Below are 25,105 nucleotides of genomic sequence, written 5' to 3'. Positions count from 1 at the left end.
TCTGCTGAGTACAACTATCAACCAAATTATGTAATATAATTATGTAAGTTGCCAAATCTAAGAACTTCTAGGTACTTTGCATGGGAATATGCATCTGGTGATATGGAAGTTTCTTTGATAAGGAAAGTTATTCTTGGTATTTGTTTCTTTTCACACAACTGTGCATGTGTAAAATACTGTACTATTCTCTGATTAGAAACGAGATTTGCCAGTCATACCTTTGTTCTTCCTATACATATTTATCAAACATAGCATAGGTGGACAACTTGCAGGCCCCAAATAGACCTCAGCAGTCAGTTTTCCTATCCATTGCCATTCTTCCATTGTTAACCTACTGTGATGACCCAGGGTGGGATACAAAATAAACCCAGTGACAAAAAACAGGTGAAGCCCCTTTTATTCCTTCACTTTGCTTCCAAGCTCCAAATATCCTTGATTGGAGACAAAAAAAAAACCTCCCACACAAGCAGTTACAAGAAGGAGGAAATGCCGTTTAAATTATAAAAAGTAAAAAAATAACAAAAACCAGGCAAGATAAGGGCTTGAAGATGTCCACAGATATCAGAACACATACTGGGAAGGATGCCAAACTCAGAGAGGAACAATAAACTAGAGATATTTCCACACTTTGTTTTCAGCACTCGCCCATACGCATGTCTGTCCTCTTATCCAGTTGTCACAGCTGCAGCCCATGAAGAGGATCAAGGCCCTCTCCTCCCCAGTAGATCACATCTATCCCTTATCCTCTTCTCCCTGCATGCCCTAGGATGGAGAGGGGATGGACCTGGGTCATCCTCGGACTGCCCAGCCAGCCTCTGCCCTTCCCCAGCCTCTTCCACAACCTCCGGAGCCACACTTCCACTCCCTGTCGGCTGTTCCTCCTCTCCTTCAGAGTCAGTCTCCACCAGGGCTTGACACCTACTGCCTGTGATAAAAGACAGTCACTAACAGAGCCATGATGGCAGCTGCATGTCCTTATAAATGCTTGCCTTAGAATGGCCACTGACAATATCATAGTGTGAGTGGTCCTTTAGTACTTTAATTTTTATAGGATCCCTGGCAGTACCCCATGGTGTAAATACTATGGAGTGTAAACAGTATGCTGTCTGCTTTTGGTAGTGGGGTGGGGGGTAAAACAGTTGAACAATGTATGGCATATGCATTGTTACTATATGTATATAAGCTGTATTTGAATATCATTTATTCGTAGTGTGAATAACACATATACTTCTAGCATATAGGAAGTATCAGTGGACAAAATGCTTGCCCACTGATATATTGGGAAATGAAACAAAATAATGATTGATTTTATTCAGACAGTCTGATTTTCTGCATACCTTCTGAAGTGCCATATTATTCACAACACTTTTTGAAGATGTTGAACTGGCTCTGATTGTCTCAGAAGGGATTATTCAATCCAGAAAAATCACAAAAACTTTCCATAGTGGCTTGATTCTATTTCATGATTTGGTCATGTTTGATGCATGTTTATGGTCCATGGGGTCAGGAAGAGTCAGACACAACTTAATGACTGAAAAACAACATGTTTGTGGTCTGTTTGTGGTATCTATAGTGTGATTATAGCCTATATGTGTTTCTTGGCCAAACTAAGGACATAATACTACAACATATCTATGGACCCAAGTCAACATGAAAAGGAGCCAGCTCTTTATTTTTTATTCAATTCCGAAGCAATCAACAACCTGTAAAGCCTTTGCTTTCTTGGTATTAATTTTCTTTGATAGGCTCATGTTGAGACAGGATACTGTATATATTTAAAATGTTGCAAATAAATTGGCATTTCTAAATCAGAATGCCTGTTGCTTTGCTTTGTCAAAAGTTTTTTTTTTTTTAATCCTGATTGTACAGGTTTGAAACTTTTTTATTTGATATATACTACTCTTTGTAGTAAAAAATCTGCAAGGCAGAAAATATGCATGAGAGTTTCTGTTTAGTCATTCTAAAGCAGGGGTGTCCAACCTTGGCAACTTTAAGACTTGTGGACTTCAACTCCCAGAATTCCTGGCTGAGGAATTCTGGGAGTTGAAGTCCACAAGTCTTAAAGTTGCCAAGGTTGGACACCCCTGTTCTAAAGCTTAGATCAAGGACTACTGCTTTTGCTATGCATTTTTGCCTACTTCACAAGGACTAAAAGCAGTTTACAGTCAACAAGAACATTGGGGTATACACTTGAAAATAAATAAACTGAGTAACTAAATAAACTAAATAACTTAAGCTAAGGCAGCCCTGCTACCATCAGTGCCTATATACTCTACAGCAGGGATGTCAAACTCACATCATTATGGCAGTATCACGTGACATATCGGGACTTTTTTCCCTTTTGCTAAACCAGATGGGGGCAGGTCTAGCACGTGATGCATCTGGCCCATGGGCTGTGATTTTGACACCCTGCTCTACAGACTATGAAGAAGTTAACGTCCAAGAGTTTGGCAACATTTCTTATTTCAAAAGGCAAGGAGAATTTCTTATCTCCAAAGGGTGGGGACAGCTATTGAGAAGGCACATCATCAGATCCTAACCCACTGCCTTTTCTGTATTGGGGATCTTCAGCTCTCAGAGTTTGTGTAGAGTGAGACAAATATAAGTGAGAAAGACTAATCCAGACATGTAGGCATCAAACTATGAAAAGCTTTAAAGATATTAACTGGAACTCTGAATTGGACTAGACCCAAATCCGTAATCCTGCTAAATGTTCTATTCCCAGTTAGTCAATAAGCTGCTGCATTTTGGAATATTTGTAACTTCCAAGGTATCTTCAAAGGTAACTCCCTATAGAGCATGTTATAGTAATCTATATTTGTGGTGACATTATTCATGAGTCACTATTGTTTGAACACCCAGTTCCAAAAGATATTGAATCAGTGCACCAACTGAAGCTTTGAAGGTCAAGAGAGTGTCACAAATCCAAGGGTTTCTTAAGGACAGCGCTACCCCATTTAGCATCAGTGTTGGAACTGCGATCAGGCTAGATAATTCATTAACAAGCTACAACTCTGTCTTGAATAGACTTGATCCAAATTGTTTTGATTGTAGACCTTACAGTTTAAAGGCACCAGATCAGACTTTCCACAGCATGCTTGATCTGGCTTCAAATAATAATGTATAAGTGAGTATCACCAACATTGACGCAGTGGTTCAAATGCAGTAACTTCATAGCAGAATTCCCACATTGGAGCAGCTACAGGAATAATTACTTATTCTTCATGCATATCAACTGCAGTTGTGTGTTTAGGAGGAAGACAAATCACTGCAAAATGACTTCAAGCTGCAATCTTAGCAGACGACCAAGAAGAATGCTACAGTCAATGGTTCTGAACACCACTAAGCTTTAACGAACTAGAGGAATAAAAGAACTAGAAAAGATGAAGTATTGAACTTGAATTTATCCAGCCACACTACTTCTGGCCATACAGATAGTTCAAGTTCACAGTTGGCAGACATCATGCCATTTCCTCAAATTCCACAAACTCAAAAGTATTCCAGATCATACCTAAAGACATTGCCTTAGCCATCTCGCCAAACTCCATCCAAATGGAATTAAGCTTGGAATGAAAGAGATTCCAATTTTAACTGTTTAAAAAAATGTATCACAATCACTTTCATTTCCTCCAAGAGGGAAGGGGTAATCTTGAACAAAGACAATGGGTGTGCATCTGTAGATGCAATAAGGATAAAGAAGTAAGGTGCTTTACCATTCTTATCACTATTATGTATTTTTAAACAATGGCTTTCAACCATGATTGGTGAAGTTCACTCTGTTCTTCATCTTCTACAGTTCTTCAGTATACCAAGGAAGAAAAAGATACTAGGGACTATTTCATTCAGCATCCTGGTTAGGTCTCTGTTGAACTCTGCCTGCAAGATAGCTGCAAAATTCAACTGTATCTAAGACGAAAAAGGCTTTATTATGCACAACCTGACATTCAACAGGAGCAGTATGAAGCTATGCCATCCATCCTGCCAACTATTATACTCCATGTAGTGTTGAACAATTAATAATAATTGCTGGGAACCAGCATATACATTTAATAAATTATTATTGTTTTTATTATTACATATATCAAAATGAATAAAAATATAAAATATGACATTCTTAAGTAAATTTGAATCCTTTCAACAGCAGAAACATTCAGTGTAACTGAGGGCAAATATCCCTTTTCTTTTTATGTGAATTGGTAGTTTATTTCACAGTGATAGAATATATAGTCTTTTTGTCTTCTGTAAAACAATCTTCAATTGTTTTACAGAAGACAAATTTTTCTTGGGTATAAAGAAAAAAAGACATATATTATGTTACGGTTGCCTTTGATTTGAATTAGTATACCTACAGCCATTTGATCTATAGAGTTTTCTCTGAGTATGGTTTCTGAGAATACACAGCTTGTGTGTTTGAGGTGTGAAACAAATGAAAATTGTAATATAAATCCTAAAATAATATCCTCAGCCTTCATTGTGCAGGAATTCTGTTTCCAGTTTTGAACTGTGCTTCCATAAAAGTGCAACCCATTTTTGTTCAAACCCGGTCTCAACCTGGTTATATTCAGCCATGCAAAATCTGAGAGTCTTACCAAAACAATGTTGATGTGTTCTTGCAGTATTTGTTGTGTTAACAAATCTCTATTCTGATAATAGATAATCATAATTACATGATTTCACTAGGATAAATGCTTCAACAACCGTGGTTTCTATTTCTGTGGGGGATTTGAAGAAGGCAATGGGCGGGGGGGCACGGTTATTGTTTATCATTTTACTTTTGTTGTAATAATGCAGGTATTGGTCAGGAAATTAATTTAATATTATTGTCATATTTGTGAATGGTCACTATCTGAGGCAGTTGCTAAACAAGATTTACCTGTACCTGCTTTTTTCTGGTTTTGACTTTCTCACTAAGTTGACATTTTCATTTATAATATGGAGAGTAGCTTGAAAGGGGCTGTTACTGGAGTATACGTTTGAATTACTTTCAGCTCGAGTGGCATATGTCAAAAACAATACAAATTTAAAGAAAAAGAAAAATAAACAAAAGTAAACACTGGCAGTATTGATTCATTTGAGCAATAAGAGGCACTAGACCAAGTAATTAGTGGGAAGTATTTGAAACCAGTTGGGAGCCAGTTCTTTAAAACTCCTGTCCCATCATTTGTTTCCTATGTTCAGGGATGAGTGCTTTCTTGTCATCCTCTTAAAGCAAGTTTCAATTGGTTGCTGTAAGTTGAATTGCTTTTAACTTCCTGTTCCATTTTTTACATTTTGTAATTGTTTATATATTACTTTTCATCCACATTATGAAGAACGTTTTAAGAAATCTTGTTAAAAGACCATTAAATAATATTGGAAATGTGAAGAGAGATGACATCATCTATTTCTTTATCTAAGATAGCAAAAGGGATTTAGGACACGGTCATTATGGGTTTAGTGGAACAAAAGAAATGAATATATATGGAAAATACTGTTAATGTCACAACTACTTTCATTCTCTTAAGAGCACTATTCTCCTTTTCTAGCCAAAGCAAAGAACCAAAAGCTGTCAAGGGAAATGAAACAATATTTACAGTTATGCAGAATGGGGGGGGGGGGAGAGTTTTATTTTTAAAGACTTAGACATGAAGAACCTACCAGTGGGCTGGGGAAGTTCTGGGAAGCTACACATCTCAAAGTTACTGAGCTTGAGATACACTGTTATAAGGTATCCTTCCCCAAGCTTACCCCTTACAGATGTGATCCTACAACTTATTATGTATTTATTTTTCAAGCAATAAGCAGATATTTTGATATTTTTGAGTTGATTTCATAGTTGCAGTCAGAAGGCACTCAAGGGTTTAAACCAAGTGTCTTTCCATATTCTGTATGCCACCAGGATTATTTCTTGAGAAGAGAAACTGCATGGAATTCAAACTGAGATGAGAACACAAATTAGAATTTTCTTAGTCCTAAGTAAGAACATGATGTCAAATGTCATTTGATTGATTGATTGATATTGTTGTCCATCTTGCTGAGGTGACTATTTGGGTCTTTTGTTTGTTTTCAAAGAAAATGCATTTGTTTGAAGGAAGCTATTGGCAGCAATATATGTGTTTTTAGCCTGGCAAACATTCCCTGATTCTGATACTTCTTCAACTTTGGTCGCTGTACTTTGTCATCAGTTAGAAGCTTATCAGTCTGGCTGAAAGACTAGGCTTTCATACACTTACATAGTGTAAGACAAAACATAGAGTTATTGGTTATTATTCTGTATAGCATTAGGTAAAAAATTATCATTGCATAATAACAGCAACAACATTTTGGGTTACTTGAAGTTACTGGAAGAATGGTGGAAATTATTTGGGGTTGTGTGCAACACATATGATAGCAATGGCTAATGCCACAGAAAAGTAAGAATGAAACAAAGGAAACATATGGACTTCTATTCTTTGAAGAGATGAAAGATAAACTCTCTTGATTTTCTAGGTCTTCTATACTTATGATATTACAAATGACTGGACTTGGCTATGTTCTGAATGTCCTCTCTTTCTTTATAAATGTATTTGTGTGGTGTGGGTGTGTGCGGGTGCACACATGCATTTAATTGGTTTTACCCTATTTTCTCAGAGCTTGTTGTTAGTAGAGTCTGTTAAACAACCTGAACTTCTGACATTAAAATTTGGACATACTTTTATTTTGCACTTACTCTTTCAAGAGGTGAATGAAAGTAATCAAAATTATTTTGTATGCATGACCTTTAAAAATCAACTGGCAATCTTTCCATTTTTCATTTGCTTTTAAGCTCCCAGTGGTGCAGAATTGTAACAGATGGAATGAAATGTAATTTGTAGATTTTAGAATATTGTAGGAAACTGCTGAAGTTAGTAAACTCCATATAGTTTTTAGTTAAAAGATATTTTAAAAGAAGAGTTAAAAAGCAAAACATAAATGATTCTGATTTAGTTAAAATATTGAGCTCCAAAATATGAAGTTTCAAAATCTGGAAAGGCATATTATATGCTTTATTCTGTTAATAAGTAGATCAAGACAGAAAAAAAATGAGATTTCTTTAAAAATTATATTATTTGTATTGTTATTTGTAAGCCACATTTTATTTGACTTTATCATAAAAATCCTGAGAACAAGTGTGGAAAAAAAGGAAATGAAAAAGACTGATGGTAACATAATAGCCATGTGATCACTTTGTAACATTAAGAGAAAGATATTTTGTATTTGGAGAGATAATGTTATATCAGAAACATGATGATGATGATGATGGCGATGACTTGTTGATAAGTGAAGCAGTAGCAAAAGTTATGTGCTGGAAAATAAATAATTAAAATTTCATATGTTGCCCAAGGTTTAATTGTCAATGTGGACGAAAAAAAATCCAGAAATATTGTCAAACATCAATATATTCCCATTGTTGTTACAGAACCAAAGCAAGATTTTTGGATGAATGAGATATTACCATTGAGACAAAGTTAGATAACACCTTAACAGAGATATACAAGGCATCCTTAAGTAATCAGTTTAAGATATTACAGGTTTCAACCTGTTCTATGAGTTCCTGTGTAGCATTCCCTTTGGAACGAATTTCATGAATGTATTTATATAGAAAAGGAATCTTGGGAACTGAAATTCACATCTGCAATACAAGATATTGTTGTTTTTGTTACGTCTTCCTCTAAGAAAATTATATTATTCACTTTTGTTTATTTTCTCTATGAATCTAAAATACTGGTTCATACATGTGAAATTGCCTGGTAGGGCAAGGGTCCCCAACCCCAGTCCATGGACCAATAGTGGTCTGCAGCAGGCCAGAAGCCGAGCCACGCTAACAAGTGAAGCCCCATTCATGGAATGCAGGCAGCATGCAAAACCATACCCCCTCCAGTCCATGGAAAAACCTTTCTTCATGGAGCCGGTCCCAGGTGCCCAAAAAGTTGGGGGCCATTGTGATAGGGTCTTTCAGTTGAATCTGAAATTGGTGTCAATACTTCAATTCATCTGCATTAGATGAGTAGTGCTCTCAGGGTTAAGAAAATCTCTTACATTTAATCTTCAGGTCAGAGCATTCTGGATTAGAATATGTGTTCAGGTTCTAGAATTTCTTAATTGTTTAGGGGTAGTCTTTTAGCTTAACCAGATCTAGGAGGTTATAGAAGTTTTGTTGAGGTTTTGCTATTTGTAAGATGTTACTCTCACCTCTTGACCAGAATACTCAAGATATTATGTTGCCTAAATTAGAATAGCAAATGATGATATCACCATTTCCCAGGATCTAGCCTTTGGTCAAAAATCACCTGATGAATCTTGTTCCTACCTAGCTGGCCATTAAATTACACTAACTAAAGTAAGTCTTAGAAACAACATTATAAGTAAAGATTATATTAAATAATCTTTGGCAGTTTTGCAGCAAGCAAACACAGACATACAAACACAAGTTTGTTTATGGGGGTATTGTAATCCATGATTACAATATTTTAAAGGCTGCAGTCCAAGAATTTCAAGCTTTATACATTATTTATCCTGTTTATTTTAATGAGATTTTAACTTTTTTTCTGCCTTGGAATTTTCTTATACATTTAGACAATTTTGGGTGTTATTTTTGTCAAAGCCTTGATCTTTATGTTAGAACTATTCTGTCACATCTTTGATTATGTGAAATAATGGATGACCCAATTTTCTTTTCTTTTGCCATCTGTTCAGTATATTGAAACTGTTGGGATTAACTGAATTACAAAATAGAGAATTGTTTTTTAAAATGTACTTTTCCTGACTTGGATATAAATTATATCAGATTGATATCTAGATCTCAGACTTAAAGCTGTCCTTGAAGATGGTTAAGCACTCTGTTGTTATTCTTCTTTAAATGACTAACCTGGATTAAGAGATTGGAGCAAGAGGTATTTTGCAAAATTAAACCTGTTTCACCTGAACATGTTTTAACTAGTTAATAAGAAATATCAAAACAAAAACAAGGCAAAAGACAAAAGTCAAAACCCTAAGGTCAATGAGCATTCTTTCTGAAAGTTAGTATTTGATGTTTAAATTTGTTTTGGGGGGTCTGTCTATAACATAAGTTTTAATAACCTAGCTCAAATGCAGATTTCTAATTTTCAATTAACTTAGGAATAATTTTGTTTGCTAAAATAAAATAAATGAATGACAAGTCTGAACCTTGAAATGTTCTAGATAGAGCTTTTTAAAAAATTCCAAAATTTTTCAAAAAAAAAAAAATTAATCATGTGGCAACTGTATAGCTCAAGCTTTAAGTATTAACTTTTAACCTTTGACCTTACAGATTTTAACCAATGAAATGTCTCTTTAAACTTTAAAGGAAACAATGATAACGAGCGCCTGGCGATTGCTAGACAGCGAATTCCATATCGGCTTGGTCGAGTAGTTGATGAATGGCTACTCGACAAAGGTAAAAACATTGATTAAAACTTCAAATAAAAAATAATTTGAACATAACCAAGTAGTGCTTCATTGTAACACCAATAAACATAAAACAATAAATATTTCAGTAAAACTAAATTAAAAACAAATTTTAAACAGTTAAATGTAGAGTAAATATTTGCATACAGTGTATATAATAATTTCTATACATTTTAGTGGTGCCGCCTGTTTAATAATCATACCCTGATAACTTAAGGTTAAAGGGACTGTTAAATATAATCCACTAACTCAATCTATGAAGATATTCATAGCAAATATTAATCAAAACTGATAAATTATTCATAGATTATGTTACGTATTCCTTCAGCTAAATTATTAACTAAATATCTATATATGTATGTAGTTATGAGATCTTCTTTCCTGAAACAAAACAAAAATCATTTTTTAAACTGTAGGTTATATCTTAAATAGTGGGCTGTATCATTGCCAAACAAGATGAAGTCCCTTTAACATTTGCTACCTTCTAAAGAGATTTTGGAACAAACACTGATTAAAAGAGCTTAAAGTTGTGTGCATGCTGTTATTATGAGCAGAATCCAATCTGCAAAAAAATATTATGTTTATGAATATTCCAATTGATAATGGATTTGCACTGGTGAGGATTTCTTTTTAAAAAAATAGCAATGTGACATGACTCTTCATTGATATGTGTATCATTCCTTGAAATTGTTTTTACATTAAACATTTTTGTTGCTTTTTTTCTTTAGTTGATGGCCTTGCTGAAAGATAATCAGACATTTCTCTTTCTCTCTTTTTCTTTATCATTTTTGTTTGTTTCTGAAATGCTCAGCATAGAATATGTATCCCATGCCTTCTCAGTGTCTACATGTGTGTGTATGCCTTTTGTAAAGGAGTAACCCAACTTTCATATATGAAGTCTTTTTATTAGAAATATAAGGAGTTATTCTTACTAACTTGTTTTAAAAGAGGTAGCCTTATAATAGCATAACATAAGTAGATACATACCTTACCTTTCAATTTAACTCTTTAAGGCTAACCTTTATTCAGCATCATGGTAGTTTCCATATTACATAGGTTTACACAGAAATGATTGTATGAAAGTAATATCATATGCATATATTGTGCAATCCTTTAATAGTGCACATTTTAGCCCTGACTATCTGTCCCCACCGTACATGTAAGATTACGAAAACCATTTGGAAAAAGGTGTGAGAGGAAATAGTAGGAAATAAAGTCAATGAAGTGGCAATATTAACAAAATTCTTTTTATCATTCCCGCACACACACCCAAACCAGAGTTAAGCAGTTGCACATATAAAACAGTTCTGCATTCCATAGCACCTCATTAAAACGCATATGAAATATGAACAAATTTCCTTTCTTATACTTTATTACTCTCATCTTCCACCCCATAATCTGTTAAAATCATCCTCTTTAAGAGTGTGGTGTTCACAATCAACATTTTTTGCATGTATGTAATATTATTTTCACAGGGCGTCAGCTCACAATCTTCAATAGCCAAGCAACGATAAAAATTGGAGGCAAGGAACGAGGCCATCCATTTCAGGGTCAGCTTTCTGGACTCTACTACAATGGTTTGAAAGTCCTGAACATGGCTGCAGAGAATGACGCCAACATAGTGATAGAAGGGAATGTCAGACTCGTTGGTGAAGTGCCTTCCTCTATGACAACTGAGTCAACTGCCACTGCAATGCAATCAGAGATGTCCACCTCAGTCATGGAAACCACTACCACTCTGGCTACCAGCACAGCTAGAAGAGGAAAGCAACCTACAAAAGAATCAATTGTTCAGGTTAGCCAACCTTGATTTCATTTTTAAATGTGTGGTTTTCTTTATAGATTTTTAGCATATACTTGCCTTTAGTAGATGAAAAAAAAATCTTCCTGAAGTGTTGAGGTTATAGTCATCACACTATGGATGCAACATTGACTTAAATGTTGTAGAAAGGAGAGCTGTGTTGATGTATGGTATGCATGTTTCTGATGAAGTAAGTTATAGCTCATGGAAACATATGCTTTTTAATATTTATTAGTCCAAAAGGTGTTTTTAAATGATTATTAGTGTATAAAAAGTTATTACTATATTCCTTCTGATTTTTAAATACACAGGCTGTAGCAAGTACATTCTCTGGGAGGCCATCTTGTGATAACAGTCTGCCTATGCTAATACTATAAAACCAGGTTACCTTTTCCTTCTACTAGCTTGAAAAAAACAGATAACATCAGCAATAATGAATTTGTATCCTAAAACAGCAACTATGCTAAAATTAAGCATTTGGATTATTATATAGTAAGCATAACTAAACAAAAGCAGAATTTTGACTTTTTCAGATTGAGCAAATCAATTATCTTAGAATGCCTTAGAAATAAGGAATGATATTTCTACTTGCTCCTTGTTAAACTCAAATTTATACCTTATGTAAAAACAACTGTGTAAGATATTTCCCTAATATGTCAGATGTACAACCAGTCCAATCATTAGTTGTCTCCCAGACTCTCCTTTATTTATCTTTTGAGTTCTTCCCAGCCTAGAAATTTTCTTGCATACTGTATGTCCAAACATTCATAAAAAATGAAATGTGATTGTTATACAGTTTGTAACAAAATGTAATGAAATTCCCAAACATGAAGCAAGTGATACTCCAGCTGCAACGTGTTTGTATTTCTTTATCAAACATATCTTGAATTTGGCTTAGTGCCCTTTGAAGTTTGAACTTAGTTTGAAATTAGCTCAATTTTGTACCATTCTAGGTTTCCAGGTGTCGTTACTGTGAGCTTAACCTATCCCCTTAAATTGATGCCTTGTAGAAATGGGACTGAGCCATGTGAGCTATTGGTAAAGTCATACTTGACTCTTAACACATGTTGAGGCAATGTTGAGTTATCCAGGCAGCCTCACTTTCAAGAGTGCAGAGTGTTTGAAGGTAATCACTTTCACTGTAAATCAGGCTGAATACAGCTTTAACAAATAGGCATGCTCTAAAACAGGGCTGTCAAACTCATGACGTCACAGCATTATCACATGACAACGGGACTTTTTTCCCCTTCGCTAAACTGGGTGTGGCCAGCACATGATGCATCCGGCACACAGGTCAGGAGTTTGACAGCCCTGCTCTAAAATGTCAGTGCTTCCTTCTCAGTCTGTCTTGCTATCATACCTGGTTTGAAATAATCCAAATAGATAAACAGTTACAATAAATTATTTCTAGTTACAAAAATTTATAGCATCTTACTGCCTTCTACAGAGCATTTGCATTTATATAATATGGTTTGACTTATTTCTTGGCTACGTTGTTGTCATGAATTTGTCACTGGAACTATCTATATAACAATTACATCATTTTTGCACCATCCTCATATATGTAAATTAATGTTATGCAATATAAATTATAGTATTTGAGGGGGAACTGGCATCTATCAGTATAACAAAGGTGAGTAGGAAGATATTTTAATTATCCAATTCTGAAGGTAATTTAAATCTGAAGGTTCAAATTGTGTTCTTTTGTGAAATCTAAGGCAGGTGGCTTTTGTGTGATCTAACTTTCATTTCATTCTGTACCATGCTTCCTAAAACATATGTAAGTTAGCTACAACCTTTATAGCTGTTCTTTACAATGAAGCAAGCATACATAATATGGTGCTTTCCTGGACTTCGAATGTTTCAGGCCAATAAATAGGTTGCCAGTATTTTACAGCCTTTGTTCTTGTATTTTTCATAGTCAATGTGCATACAAGGGTGAAACAAGTGAAGATTTTTTTTCTGGTATATACCAATTAGACTTTAATGGTTGTGTCATTTACTTTATCTGGAAACTCCTGTCCCACCTTAGGCACAAAGCCATCTGGTTTATCTTGGATCACTTATTCTCTCTCAGCCCTAAGAAAAAGCCATTGAGAAACCACTAAGTGCCTGCCAAGAAAACTTCATGGGGGAAGTCACCAGGAATCAAAAATAACTTGAAAGCAAAACTTTGTTTGTTTGTTTTACCAACAACTAGATTGGTTAGATTTATAAGTAGCTTTTCTTTTTAAGAGTATGATTGCCAAGCTACCTAATACAGGCAACAAAATTAAACAAAAAAAAAATGTTGCTGTGTGGAGTATTCCAGTTCTAACCAATCAGGCAGAGCCATGACTTTTGTAGAACAGGCTATTCCATTTTTTTCATCTTTTTCTTTTATTTTTCCAGAAGATACCTTGCCTTCTCCAGTTTTGCATCATTATAGCTGGGCTATCTTGTTGCTATTCCAATATCATTGTTACTATAATTTAGTTTGTTACTATATATTATTATTTTGCTTGGGTTTTTTGTTTGTTTGTTTGTTAATGGCATTGGAAAGTTGTAATCACATCACATGAATTAAAAAGGAAAGTAAGTAAAAGCTTAGGGAAAGTGGATGGATATTGACAGTAATAGACCAGCTAGGAGAATCTTGGTCTGTTGGGTGAGATGAGACCAAACCATGACTACTAGTAGCAGGAATCTAGAGAAATCTTGCTTTAGATTTTTCAAACTATCTGAAGAATAATTCACATGGCAACTCTGTGATTTTGTTCAACTTTGTCAAAAAGAACTGATGATGAAGAAGAGTTGTTTTTACAGAGATGTGATCAACTGAGCAAGATATTCTGAAAGTTAGTATGATATGGAGAAGAAAGAGAAGAGGGAGGATGTAAGAACTAGATTCTGAGAGACAAGCGGGGTATGGAGAGTACAGAGAATAGCTTTGATAGAGAGAGGAAAGGTTCATTATCAAGGTAGCAAAAAGATAAAGAGCATGTAGAATAAATAGATTTATGAAAATGTCAAAGATAGAACTCCCTAATTCACATAATATATTAAAGAAGGAGTAAAGGATAGTTTGTTGTGGTCAGATCATATTCAGTTTTAAGTGAGGTTCACTGATGCCACCAACTTCAACAGAGAGAATAGACCAATTTGATCAGATATCTCATGAGATATCCCAGATGTCTCATGGAACAATGTAGTTTCCATGGGGCGCTTTCTGAGGCAGTAGTAGATAGTTCTGTTGAGTTTTTAATAACTTATTGGCACCAGGAGGAAATTATATCCTTGCATAAGCTACTCCCTATTGACCCTGGAGAGTTTCTTGAAGATAAAATAGCAAAGAAACCTAAACAATGCTGGTGAAAAATAAATAATATATGAGATTGGAAACTGGTAAGAGCTCATTTTTGAGTTCATACTATGGCCATAAGAGCAGCAAAGCCAGAGGTGGTATTCAACCGGTTCGCACCTATTCGGGAGAACCGGTAGCAGTGATTTGGCATGGGTCTCAGAACTGGTAGCGCCCCCTGGCTGGCCATGCCCCCAAACTGGGTCGCCCAATCGCCCGGTTGCCCACTTGTCCTGGTAGCTCTCCTAGCTTTCCCTACCACATGGTGGCCATGGCGCAGCTCAGGCAGATGTCCCAGGGCTGCTGCACATGCGCACTGCGTGTGCAGCTGCTACACATGCAATACGTGTGTGCAACAGCCTCGGGACATGCGCCTGCCTGCCTGCCTGCCCTCCCGGAGCACATTTTCTGCCTTCTCCCGGCTGACGCACCTCTTCCAGCCCAGCCCGGCCAGCCAGCAGGTGAGTGGGCGGATGTCCCAGGGCTTCTCGACGCCTTTGTCCCCTTGGGCTGGCTGAGCCGGGAGCCGCCGTTCCCAGGCTTCTACTCTCCCATGCTTGGTCAACACCTCTTCACCTTGCCTGAAGTGGCTGGTCCTCCTGCCCCTCACCCTCCCCTCCCTCACCTGGCCTGAGAAGGTAAGGATGATGGCAGGGGATAGTGAAGCAGCCAGGTCCCTATCTTCCCCTCTCTCCCCCCCCTCTCTGTGTCTCCCTCAAAGCCGTGGCTGGGCTTTCCTTGGTGCTCTTTGCTATTTTCATTTCTTCTTTTTGGAATCAAGACTGGCTGAACAAGGATCGCCAGCCGCGGCACTTTGCACAAAAACCCCGGAGCTCTTTTTTCTTTCTTTCTTTCTTTCTTTCTTTCTTTCTTTCTTTCTTTCTTTCTTTCTTTCTTTCTTTCTTTCTTTCTTTCTTTCTTTCTTTCTTTCTTTCTTTCTTTCTTTCTTTCTTTCTTTCTTTCTTTCTTTCTTTTTCTTTTTCTTTTCTTTCTTGTTCTTCTCCATTCCTCTCTCATACCCTTTTTTTCTCCCTTTCCCTCTTTTTTTTTCTCTCTCTCTCAAATCCACGGCTGGCCAAACACTGTTCCCTATCTCCCCCCCACTCTCTCTGTGTCTCTGTGTCTCTCCCTCAAACCCACGGCTGGGCTTTCCTTGGTGCTCTTTGCTATTTTCATTTCTTCTTTTTGGAATCCAGACTGGCTGAACAAGGATCACCAGCCACACTGGAAGCATCTCTTTGGGCGACCCATCTCCCCCTCCCCCTCCTCTCACAACTGAGAAAGTCCAGAAATATTTCACAAGAAGAGTTCTCCACTCCTCTACTCGTTGTAGAATACCTTATGCCACCAGACTTGAAATTCTAGAACTTGAAAACCTTGAATTACGCCGTCTTCGGTCTGACTTAAGCATGGTATATAAAATCATACATTGCAATGTCCTACCTGTCAATGAATACTTCAGCTTCAACCATAACAACACAAGAGCACACAATAGATACAAACTCAAAGTAAACCGCACCAAACTTGATTGCAGGAAATACGACTTCAGCAATAGAGTGGTCAATGTCTGGAATACTCTACCCGACTCTGTAGTTTCTTCCCCAAACCCCAAAAACTTTAACCTTAGACTGTCTACTATTGACCTCACCCCTTTCCTAAGAGGTCTGTAGGGGCGTGCATAAGCGCACCAACGTGCCTACCGTCCCTGTCCTATTGTTTCTCCTATTCTTTTATTTTTCTTATATGTACCCATTTCATGTATTCACAACTATGTATACATTTATACTTATTATCTTGTAAACAATTGGCAAATCAAATAAATAAATAAAATAAAATAAATAAAATAAACTGGCAGCCGTGGCAGGGCCGGGAGGATGGCGTGCACACCCGAAAAGGAGAAGGAGGAGGAGAAGGGTCATCCCTTCGGGATGCTTCTAGCGCGGCTGGCAATCCTTGTACAGCCAGTCTTGATTCCAAAAAGAAGAAATGAAAATAGCAAAGAGCACCAAGGAAAGCCCAGCCACGGCTTTGAGGGAGACACAGAGAGAGAGAGAGAGTGGGGGAGAGAGGGGGGAAGATAGGGAAGAGTGCTTGGCCAGCCGTGGCTTTGAGAGAGAGGGGGGGGAAAGAGGGAAAGAGAGAAAAAGAGTGAATGAGAGAAGAAGGGAGAAGGGTCTTCTAGTCCAACCCTCTGCTCAGACAGGAAAACTGAGGATGCCAAGTCTGAGTGGAGGGCCAGGCAAAGGTGTCAGAATAATATTTGGAGGGACCCTATACCAGGGCTCTCCAACCTTAATATCTTTAAGACTTCTGGACTTCAAATCCCAGAATTTTCTCCCAGAATTTTGGGACTTGAAATCTACAAGTCTTAAAGTTGCCAAGGTTGCCTGCCCTATACCATTTCAGAGAAATGGCTGTCCAGTCTCTTCTTGAAAACCTTCAGTGTTAGAGCATCCAGAACTTCTGGAGACAAGCAGTTCCACTGGTTAATTGTTCTCACTGTCAGGAAATTTCTCCTTAGTTTTAGGTTGCTTCTTCTTTGTTCAGTTTCGATCCATTGCTTCTTGTTTTGCCTTCTGCTGCTTTGGAAAATACATTGCCCCCCCCCTTCTTTGTGGCAACCCCTCAAAACCCTGTTTTGTGACCTGCCTATCACACTCTTGGACAAAACATTTTCCAAGGAGCCATTTCCTCCTTTCGGTGGTCCATAAAAGTACATCTATAGTATGTGGATGCAGATAATAAAGTCAAAAAAAGGTGAAACTTTTTACAGAACTATAGATACATTGAGGCCGGGGGTAACAAGGAGTGGCTGGGAGGGGAGGGACTGGGCGAAACACCCCTTGACATGAGTGATGTCGAGTTGGCCATGCCCACCCAGTCACATGACCACCAAGCCACACCCACCCAGTCACGTGACCACCAAGCCACACCCACCAAATAAGCCACGCCCACAGAGCCGATAGTAAAAAAAAAAAATTCCACCACTGAGCAAAGCATAACATTTTCCTGTTCTTGTTATATCTACAAAATATCCCTTCAGCAGCATCTTTCAAAGTGATCCATACTTTAGTAGGGAAGGATGGGCTGGGAGATATTTACAAGGCTACTCAGAGCTGGGTAACTTCTGGGCATCATCATGATGAGGTGAGTGAAACCATATTTTGTGAGATTATTTGGGGGGGGGGGGAAATTATCTGTTTAGTCCTGAAGTACCTGTATCTTGGGTACCAGGAAGCTGTTTGATGAAAATCTTCTTGGAAGTGACAGGATGCTGCCTCAGGGCAGAAACAGATCCTTGAGAGACAGGGTGTTGCTGTCTGCCTCGAAGGAGGCAGTGCACCCTCTTCAAGAAGTCATTGCTTGATCTAGATAAAGGGGATAATTATTGAACTGTGTCCAACCTTCCTTTGTGAATAATATTTTTTTCAGATGATGAGACTGCAGGTTTTGAGACACCTAGAAGAAATAGATTATCTGGATCCTTTTCAGTCTGGCTTCAAGCCTGGGTATGATACCAAGACCATACTGATTGGACTTGTGGATGACATCTTGCATGACTAGGATAGAAAGTAGAACCCTCCTGGTATTGCATTTTGCAGCCTTCTTTAACATCTATCATAGTAGATGTATGAATTGACACTGAGGATTGAGAGTGGCAGTGGAGTACTCTATGCAACAATACTCTACTTTCCTAATGAACTGGATCATGTGACCGTGAAGAAGTTGCAACAGTCATGAGGACAAATTATACATTAATTTCTTTCATTGCTGTTGTAACTTTGAATTATCACTAAACAAATGGTTATAAGTCGTGAAAACTGTTGTATTTGTTTTACTGGCAAGAAGTGCTATGTTTTAGCTGACACTGCTCCACCATGCATACTCAGTACTGTTATCCCCAAATAGAGTGGAAAATGTTCAGCATCTAGCAGGATGTAGTCTGTTCCCTGTGGAAAGCTCCTTTAAATGTAACCTTTATGACTAGTTCTGCTCTTCTTGTTATTTTGGACTATTCTTTTTTTTTTTTTTACATGCCCTTGCTGCCTTCTCAGAAAGTGAAGGATATTGACTTTAGAACTTTATTCAGCCCTAAAAGAAAGAATCTTACCTTTTCTTCCAGCATTCAATTAATTGATGCAATAGAAAAAAGAGGCAACTGAATATTAACTGCTAATGAAAGATACTTAATGATGGTACAGGCAAATGTAAGTTTAAGGAGAAAATGAGCTGATAAAAATAAATGATCTAATCAATTAGAGATTATTTGGTCCATTTGCAGAGTTATTGAATTCAATTAAAGATTACAATTCTCCTTTTAAAAACATCCTTTAAATGCCTTATAATTACTTATGTAAAAATACATTTCAAAATGGAGCTAGATTTGTTGTACTAAACAGAGGTTTTCTTCAGCAGCGGTTATCAGATGTTATGAATACAGTTAATCTGGCATGTATTAGAAGTGATTGAATACCACTCATTCATCACTCATACAGTTGCTCACAAAGTCACACAGGTTTTATTGACCCAGGCAAATGGCCAAAATGGAATTTCAAGACAATTGTTCCACATGGCTAGTTTCTTTCTTTCATAGATCAGACTTGTGCAGATTAGCTATATCTGTATGTAAACCTGATCACTTCTGGGATTTGCTACCTGCCCAAGCCCAACCTCTGTGATACAGGTTAGTCTACTGTTTGGCATGCACATGGTACCAAATTCAATTTGGAACATTCTTCTGTGAGGCTGGAAACATATACAGCTTTAAATTTTGTGTGCCATCTGCATTCATTACAGATAAGACAGATTTCTGTGGGCAAACTGCCTGAGTGCAAAATAATTTCCCATACTTCTTGTGTTCCAATCCTATACTGTATCCCAGCTCCAAATTCCTTCCAATATCCTAATCTTGGATTATATCCCAATCCCAACTGTCTTTCACATTTCTATTCTGCCTATCGTCCTCTTTTCAGTTGTTATTGAGAAGTTTTCATGCAAAGAGATGTAATTTTCTGAAACAAATGACAATAGATTGAAAAATTACTTAGAAACAATTCTCCTTACTTGAAATCATACTTCCTCCTGTAGCTGAACAGTTTGTAACTTAAACAAATTCAATACTTCTCCATTGTAACCTAGATTAATAATGTATTTGACCCTCTTCTTACAGGGTAATTGACTTTTTGTAAGCCTAGTAAAAATCTAGTGCCCATTTCAATTTTCAGACAGGGGAAGGTTTTGCAGCGCCCTCCCTAAAATGTCTGCTTTCAATTTGTTCATCATAAAATTACCATATTTGGAAAAAAAAAGTGGGGCCTCTCAGTAAATTAGGGCCTCACCTAATTTCAGCAAATAAATTGGAAGGATTTGTTGTTATCTGAACGATAGATTTGGTATCTTAAAATACTTTCCTCATTTCTTCAGTAAAATTCATTGTTTAATCATGTCATATTTTAGGATAAAAAGGAATGTTGTTCACCAATTTATCTTTAGAAAAAATATATCTTTGATTTTTGCTTAAAACCCTGGATTTCCTAAGTCTTCATTGTAAAATAATCAGTTGTAGTATCCGACCGGTTCAGACCGGTTCAGGCAAATTGATAGTAAAAAAATTCTACTGTTGGGCCAAACCAGTACTAAAAAAACATCTACCGGTTCAGCTGAACTGGTATGCTGTGCTGGGATCCCCCTCGCTGTCTTACTGCTTTCACCCAGGAGACTTCCCTAAGGCCCAGGAGGCAAAAAGGGGCGTGCAGAGGGGGTGCTGCGAAGGCCCACTGGGTTTTGTTTTTTGCCTCCTGGGCCTCAGGAAAGCCTTCTGGGACCAAAAGCAGGCTCTTGGGAGGCTTCCTTGAGGCCCAGGAGGCAAAAAACCCAGAACATGGGAGGGTGCACAAAAAAGAAGCCACACCCACTCAGTCACATGGCCACACCTACCTAGCCACTCCCATCTAGCCATGCCCACAGAGCCAGTAGTAAAAAGTATTTGCATCCCACCCCTGATAATAATGCAGTTTGTTTTATTTAGTGTATTTGTGTGTGTTTAGATATGTGTTATGTATGTGTGTTATGTGTCTTTCTTTGTCTCCAAATAGTTACTCTCATTCAGAGATTATTTTGATTTATCTGTTGCTGGTAGACTACTATGGAAGACATGCGGGAGACACGCTGGCACATAAACATGTCGCAAACAGCAGCTGAGCCTGTGCCTTTATGTTTCAGGGTATGACTGTTCTAAAGATACTAGGGGACAACTGCAACAGCAATTATTACACTGAAATAACACCTCTTTGAGCTAACATTTAAACAGAGCATGAGGTTGAATTTGGATATAGGGACATTCTTCTTAATTTTGCTACCATGCTTAGAATCAGTTTCTGAGAAAATGATATTTCCTCTATGCAGAGATAGTAGACCATTAAGTTTGTTTGTTCATGGTGCTATATACCTGGGGTCCCTAACTCCTGGACCATGCACCAGTCTGTGGCCTGTTAAGGAACCGGGCCACACACCTGGAGGTGAGTAGTGTAAGAGAGAAAGAAGCTTCATCTGTATTTGCAGCTGTTTCCCAGCTCTAACATCACTGCCTCAGCTCCACTATCAGGCATTAGATTCTTATAGGAGTGCAAACTGTACTGTAAACTGCACATGAGAGATCTAGGTTGCACAACCCTCCCCCATGGGTCTGTGGAAAAATTGTCTTCCACTAAACTGGTCCCTGGTGCCAAAAAGGTTGGGGATCACTGCTTTGAGATGAGATATCCATCCATGGATATCATGGGATTCCCAAATATTCTTAGATAATTTCTTTTCCATTGCTAACAACTTTACCAAAGTCTTTGAGTCACATGAGAATATTCAGGTTAAAAAAGTGGCCAAAAACAAATATGCTCTGCAGTGCATAATAATACAGTACTTCCCCATCCTATTTTTAGCATTTATTATTAGTTTTTAAATGAAGGGGAGCTAGCATGGTGTAAGGCAGAGCTCCAGCTGAAACATAATCTGCATTTTCATTACAAACAGAAACTTCTGAGAACTGTTTGTAAAAAAAATAAAACAACAGATGGCTGCTTTGCTTGTCTTATGATATACAGATGTTCAATACAGTTTGGCCACACCGACTATGGCAACCATTTTGGAAGAGTGACCATAAAACATACCCAATCTTCAACATGTCCCTACTAACTCCAAAAGGTTAAAAACTCCTGAATTAGACATGGGAATGTTAATAAAAGGGTCACCATATAGAGTATCATTAGCATCAGTTCAGGGGTGGGATTCAAATTTCTTAACAACTGGTTCTGTGGGCATGGCCTAATTTGTGAGTGTGGCTTGGTGGTCATGTGACTGGGTGGGCATGGCTTGCTGATTGGATGTGGCTTGGTGGTCATGTGACTGGCTGGGTGTGGCTTGTATGTAAATATTGTAAATATTGATGTAAATATTGATGTTTTTATTTTAAAAAGAGCAACTTTTACCCAATATCAAGCAAAGCAGGCAGGCCGATTGAGTTGCTCATAGAATCACAGATTCACTCAGAGATCTACCTTTCTGCAATCTGCTGCCTGAGTCTGTCACATAAAATTAGCTTGCAAGCAAACTCATAAAATTTCCTAGCAAGCAAACTCACAAAATCAACTCACAATATACCATGTATATAAATAGTGATTTTTTTATAAAAAAAGAGAGCAACTTTTACCCAAAATCATGCAAAGCAGGCAGACAGATTGAGTTGCTCACAGAATCAAAGATTCACTCAGAGATCTACCTTTCTGCAATCTGCTACCTGAGTCTGCACTGAAAAATAGAAGCTTCAATCCTAAGGAAGGTTCAGCTCTGCTTTTAGATTAGCTAGAATCCAAGAAATCCAATGATTTCCTGCTTTCTAACTAATCTAAATCTCCCAGCAGAGCTGAAAGTCAGAACAGCTGATCATCAGGGGAAAAAAGGAAAAATAGCAACTTACCAAAAATTAGGCAAAGGCACAATACAGGCAAGTTTTGATGGCGTGCATGGCAGGCAAAGAGTGAGTGGGTGGGGTGGGGCTAGGTGGGGCCAGCTAGTGGCACAATTTGCTGGTTCTCCAAACTGCGTAGAATCATAACAACCGGTTCTATAGAACTGGTCCAACCAGGTGTAATCCCACCCCTGTATCAGTTCCACTAGAGCAGAGGTGTCAAACTCGCTGTGTCACATTGCCATCACGTGATGTATTGTGACTTTTTTCCCTTCACATGGGCATGGCCTGCACATAATACATCTGGCCCATGGCCCACCAGTTTGACACTTTTGCACTAGAGTGAAATCTCAAATCTCCAATGAACTCACAGATGTGGTGAGGTTTATAAAGGGTGGAGAAGGAGGAAAAGCAAAATTGCAAAAGAATGAAAATGTAGAAAAGAAAATGATTCTGAAAAATCCTATTGTATGCAAAATAAAATGATTTCTCTTTTCCACCACAACCAATTTGTAGCAGTCTTTTCCTAAAAGTTGGATTAAGAAATGATTGTAGAATCTGTACCCTTTGCAGAGGATTTCAGTCTTTTGGTTTGGATTTCTTCAGTCCAAATAGATCTGAGGGGACAAATGCAATCACAGCTGTTCTATCAAGCAGTCCAGGACATCTAGAACTTAGTGCATATTTGTCCACATGAAAATTCCATTTGTTTCTCCAATAACCAATTTAAATAATTCTGTTTTATTTCAGTGAGTTGGAAACTTGCTGGTGGATTTGGGCATCCAGCAAAGTGAGTGATGCTGTTCTTTGCATGCATCAGAGCAGCTAACTTCCAAGAGGTATTAATCAAAAGCCAAGGCACAGGATGCTTGGATCAGCACCTTGCAACCTAATTAAAACCGAGCACATTAAATAAAGGAAAATGGAAATGGTTCTATTCTTAAACTGATGCATGAGCAGTAAGGTCGTTTTTACACGCGTTAGTGAATCTTCACATATTTTATAGTGACACATTTATAATGGAATCAGGGTCGTTATCTAGAAGAGAATATTATCCATTCCCCTGTTTTAATTATTAATAATGAAAATGATCTGCTACTAAGTTTATAATATCTTTTCTTATAAGCTTTTCAGTTAAGGTGCCCTTTGATTATTTCCCCGCACTGTGGGACAGTAGGCATAACTTCATAAAGTGCTGAGTTTGCTCTCCTTGCATGAGTCCCATAGAACTTATGAAATTGTTCTACCTGCCAAAGTAGGCAACTGTCTATCTAAGCTAGCATTGGCTCCTGCAGAGATAAATAAGTGAGAGACAGCCCTTAATTTTTTTGGAAGGGAGAGAGGTAGAATGGCAAAAACTGTAGTGAGCAAATCTATATAATCCTTTGGTATTTCCCATCTTAGCAAGATGAAAGCTCTGCTACCTTTTTAGACTGTGTATTGCCACTCTGATCTACTATGCCTAGTAGTGATTCTCAGAAACTCCTTTCCCCAGACTTAACCACTTAAATAGAGAGACTATACGTGAGGTATCACAGATCATGAAAGAAATGGCAAAGCTATCATCACTTTGTTTGCATAGAAGATTTGAAATTAGAGACTGATAACAGTAGATGAAAAAAAAAATCCTTGTTTGATTAGCTCTTTTATTGTAGCATGATACAGAGTCATGCTTGATAAAGCCTGTGGTATGATACAGTCATAGCATGGGTCACTTAAATACGTCTGACCATAACTTGGTATAGCTGAAACTCTTCCTGTTGATTTGGTGATCACTGCCATTTGGCACTCGCATGTGGCTAACTGAGAAGAGTTTTAAAACCTTAAACTAGAAATTGAATGAAAATGCATTGAAAGGCAAATAATTTAGTAAATTAAGCATGGGTGGGTGGTTAAATACAAGGACATATAGAACTGGTCTTTAGAGCAGCATCTCCTAAGCAAATAGCATATACCTGAAACTTCTACTTTTTTATAAGCAGCTTTTTTTAAAAAATCCAAAAACTTCAACCTCCTTTAGGGAATATATTCCACCACAAAAGGGTTGGGTTTTTTGTGGTTTTTTTTAATTTGCATTTGTATTTGAACATTTCAACCTTTGTCTCCGTGCCTTCTTTGGCCACTGGATGGAGATAGTTCACTAAAAGCTTCCAAACAAATATTTCCAGAAATTATTTCATGTACACACTCCATACTTTGGTACAGGAGGTATACAGTACTCCCAGGCTATGGTATTGGATTTGAAAATTTGCGATGATTCCTTCATTTGCTATTTTTTCTCTACTAATGGGTTTCTGGTAACAGTCAATTGTGTCCTCTTATTTTAGTTATCTCATACTTTTTCCCACCAAAGAGGTGGTTTTGAGCTTAGGATTATTGATCAATGGTTTAATGTTACAACTGCAAATTTATGTACCCAGTCCATAATCAGAATGAAATATGCCCAGCAGAGCAAAATCTTTTCAGCCATGTATTTTAACACTGGCAGAAAGCAAAAAAGGAACAAGAGCAATAAGCGTTTAGCAAAAATGCTGAAAATCACATTATATCTGAGGGGAAAATATTTTAGATACTTGGG

The 25,105-nt window shown here is 37.5% G+C and overlaps 1 protein-coding gene across 27 annotated transcripts in view; it reads left to right on the top strand.

Annotated features, from left to right (window-relative positions):
* Positions 1–25,105, top strand: part of NRXN1 (neurexin 1) — a 928,975-nt gene that overhangs the window by 793,169 nt on the left and 110,701 nt on the right. For 17 of the 27 annotated variants that reach the window (XM_026684923.2, XM_087960674.1, XM_087960689.1 and 14 more), the window contains 2 exons: positions 9,326–9,415; positions 10,902–11,221. In XM_026684923.2, coding sequence (XP_026540708.1) covers positions 9,326–9,415; positions 10,902–11,221 — 410 coding nt within the window. The remainder of the gene's footprint in view (positions 1–9,325; positions 9,416–10,901; positions 11,222–25,105) is intronic. The other 10 variants (XM_026684876.2, XM_026684867.2, XM_026684932.2 and 7 more) reach the window with 1 other exon arrangement.

This window comes from Notechis scutatus, chromosome 1 (assembly GCF_049901735.1).
Source record: "Notechis scutatus isolate UNSWTSFEM ecotype Mainland chromosome 1, rNotScu1.2, whole genome shotgun sequence".
Taxonomy (NCBI): domain Eukaryota; kingdom Metazoa; phylum Chordata; class Lepidosauria; order Squamata; family Elapidae; genus Notechis; species Notechis scutatus.
Note: the sequence above shows the minus strand (reverse complement) of the source record. Positions and strands in the feature narration are given on the sequence as shown.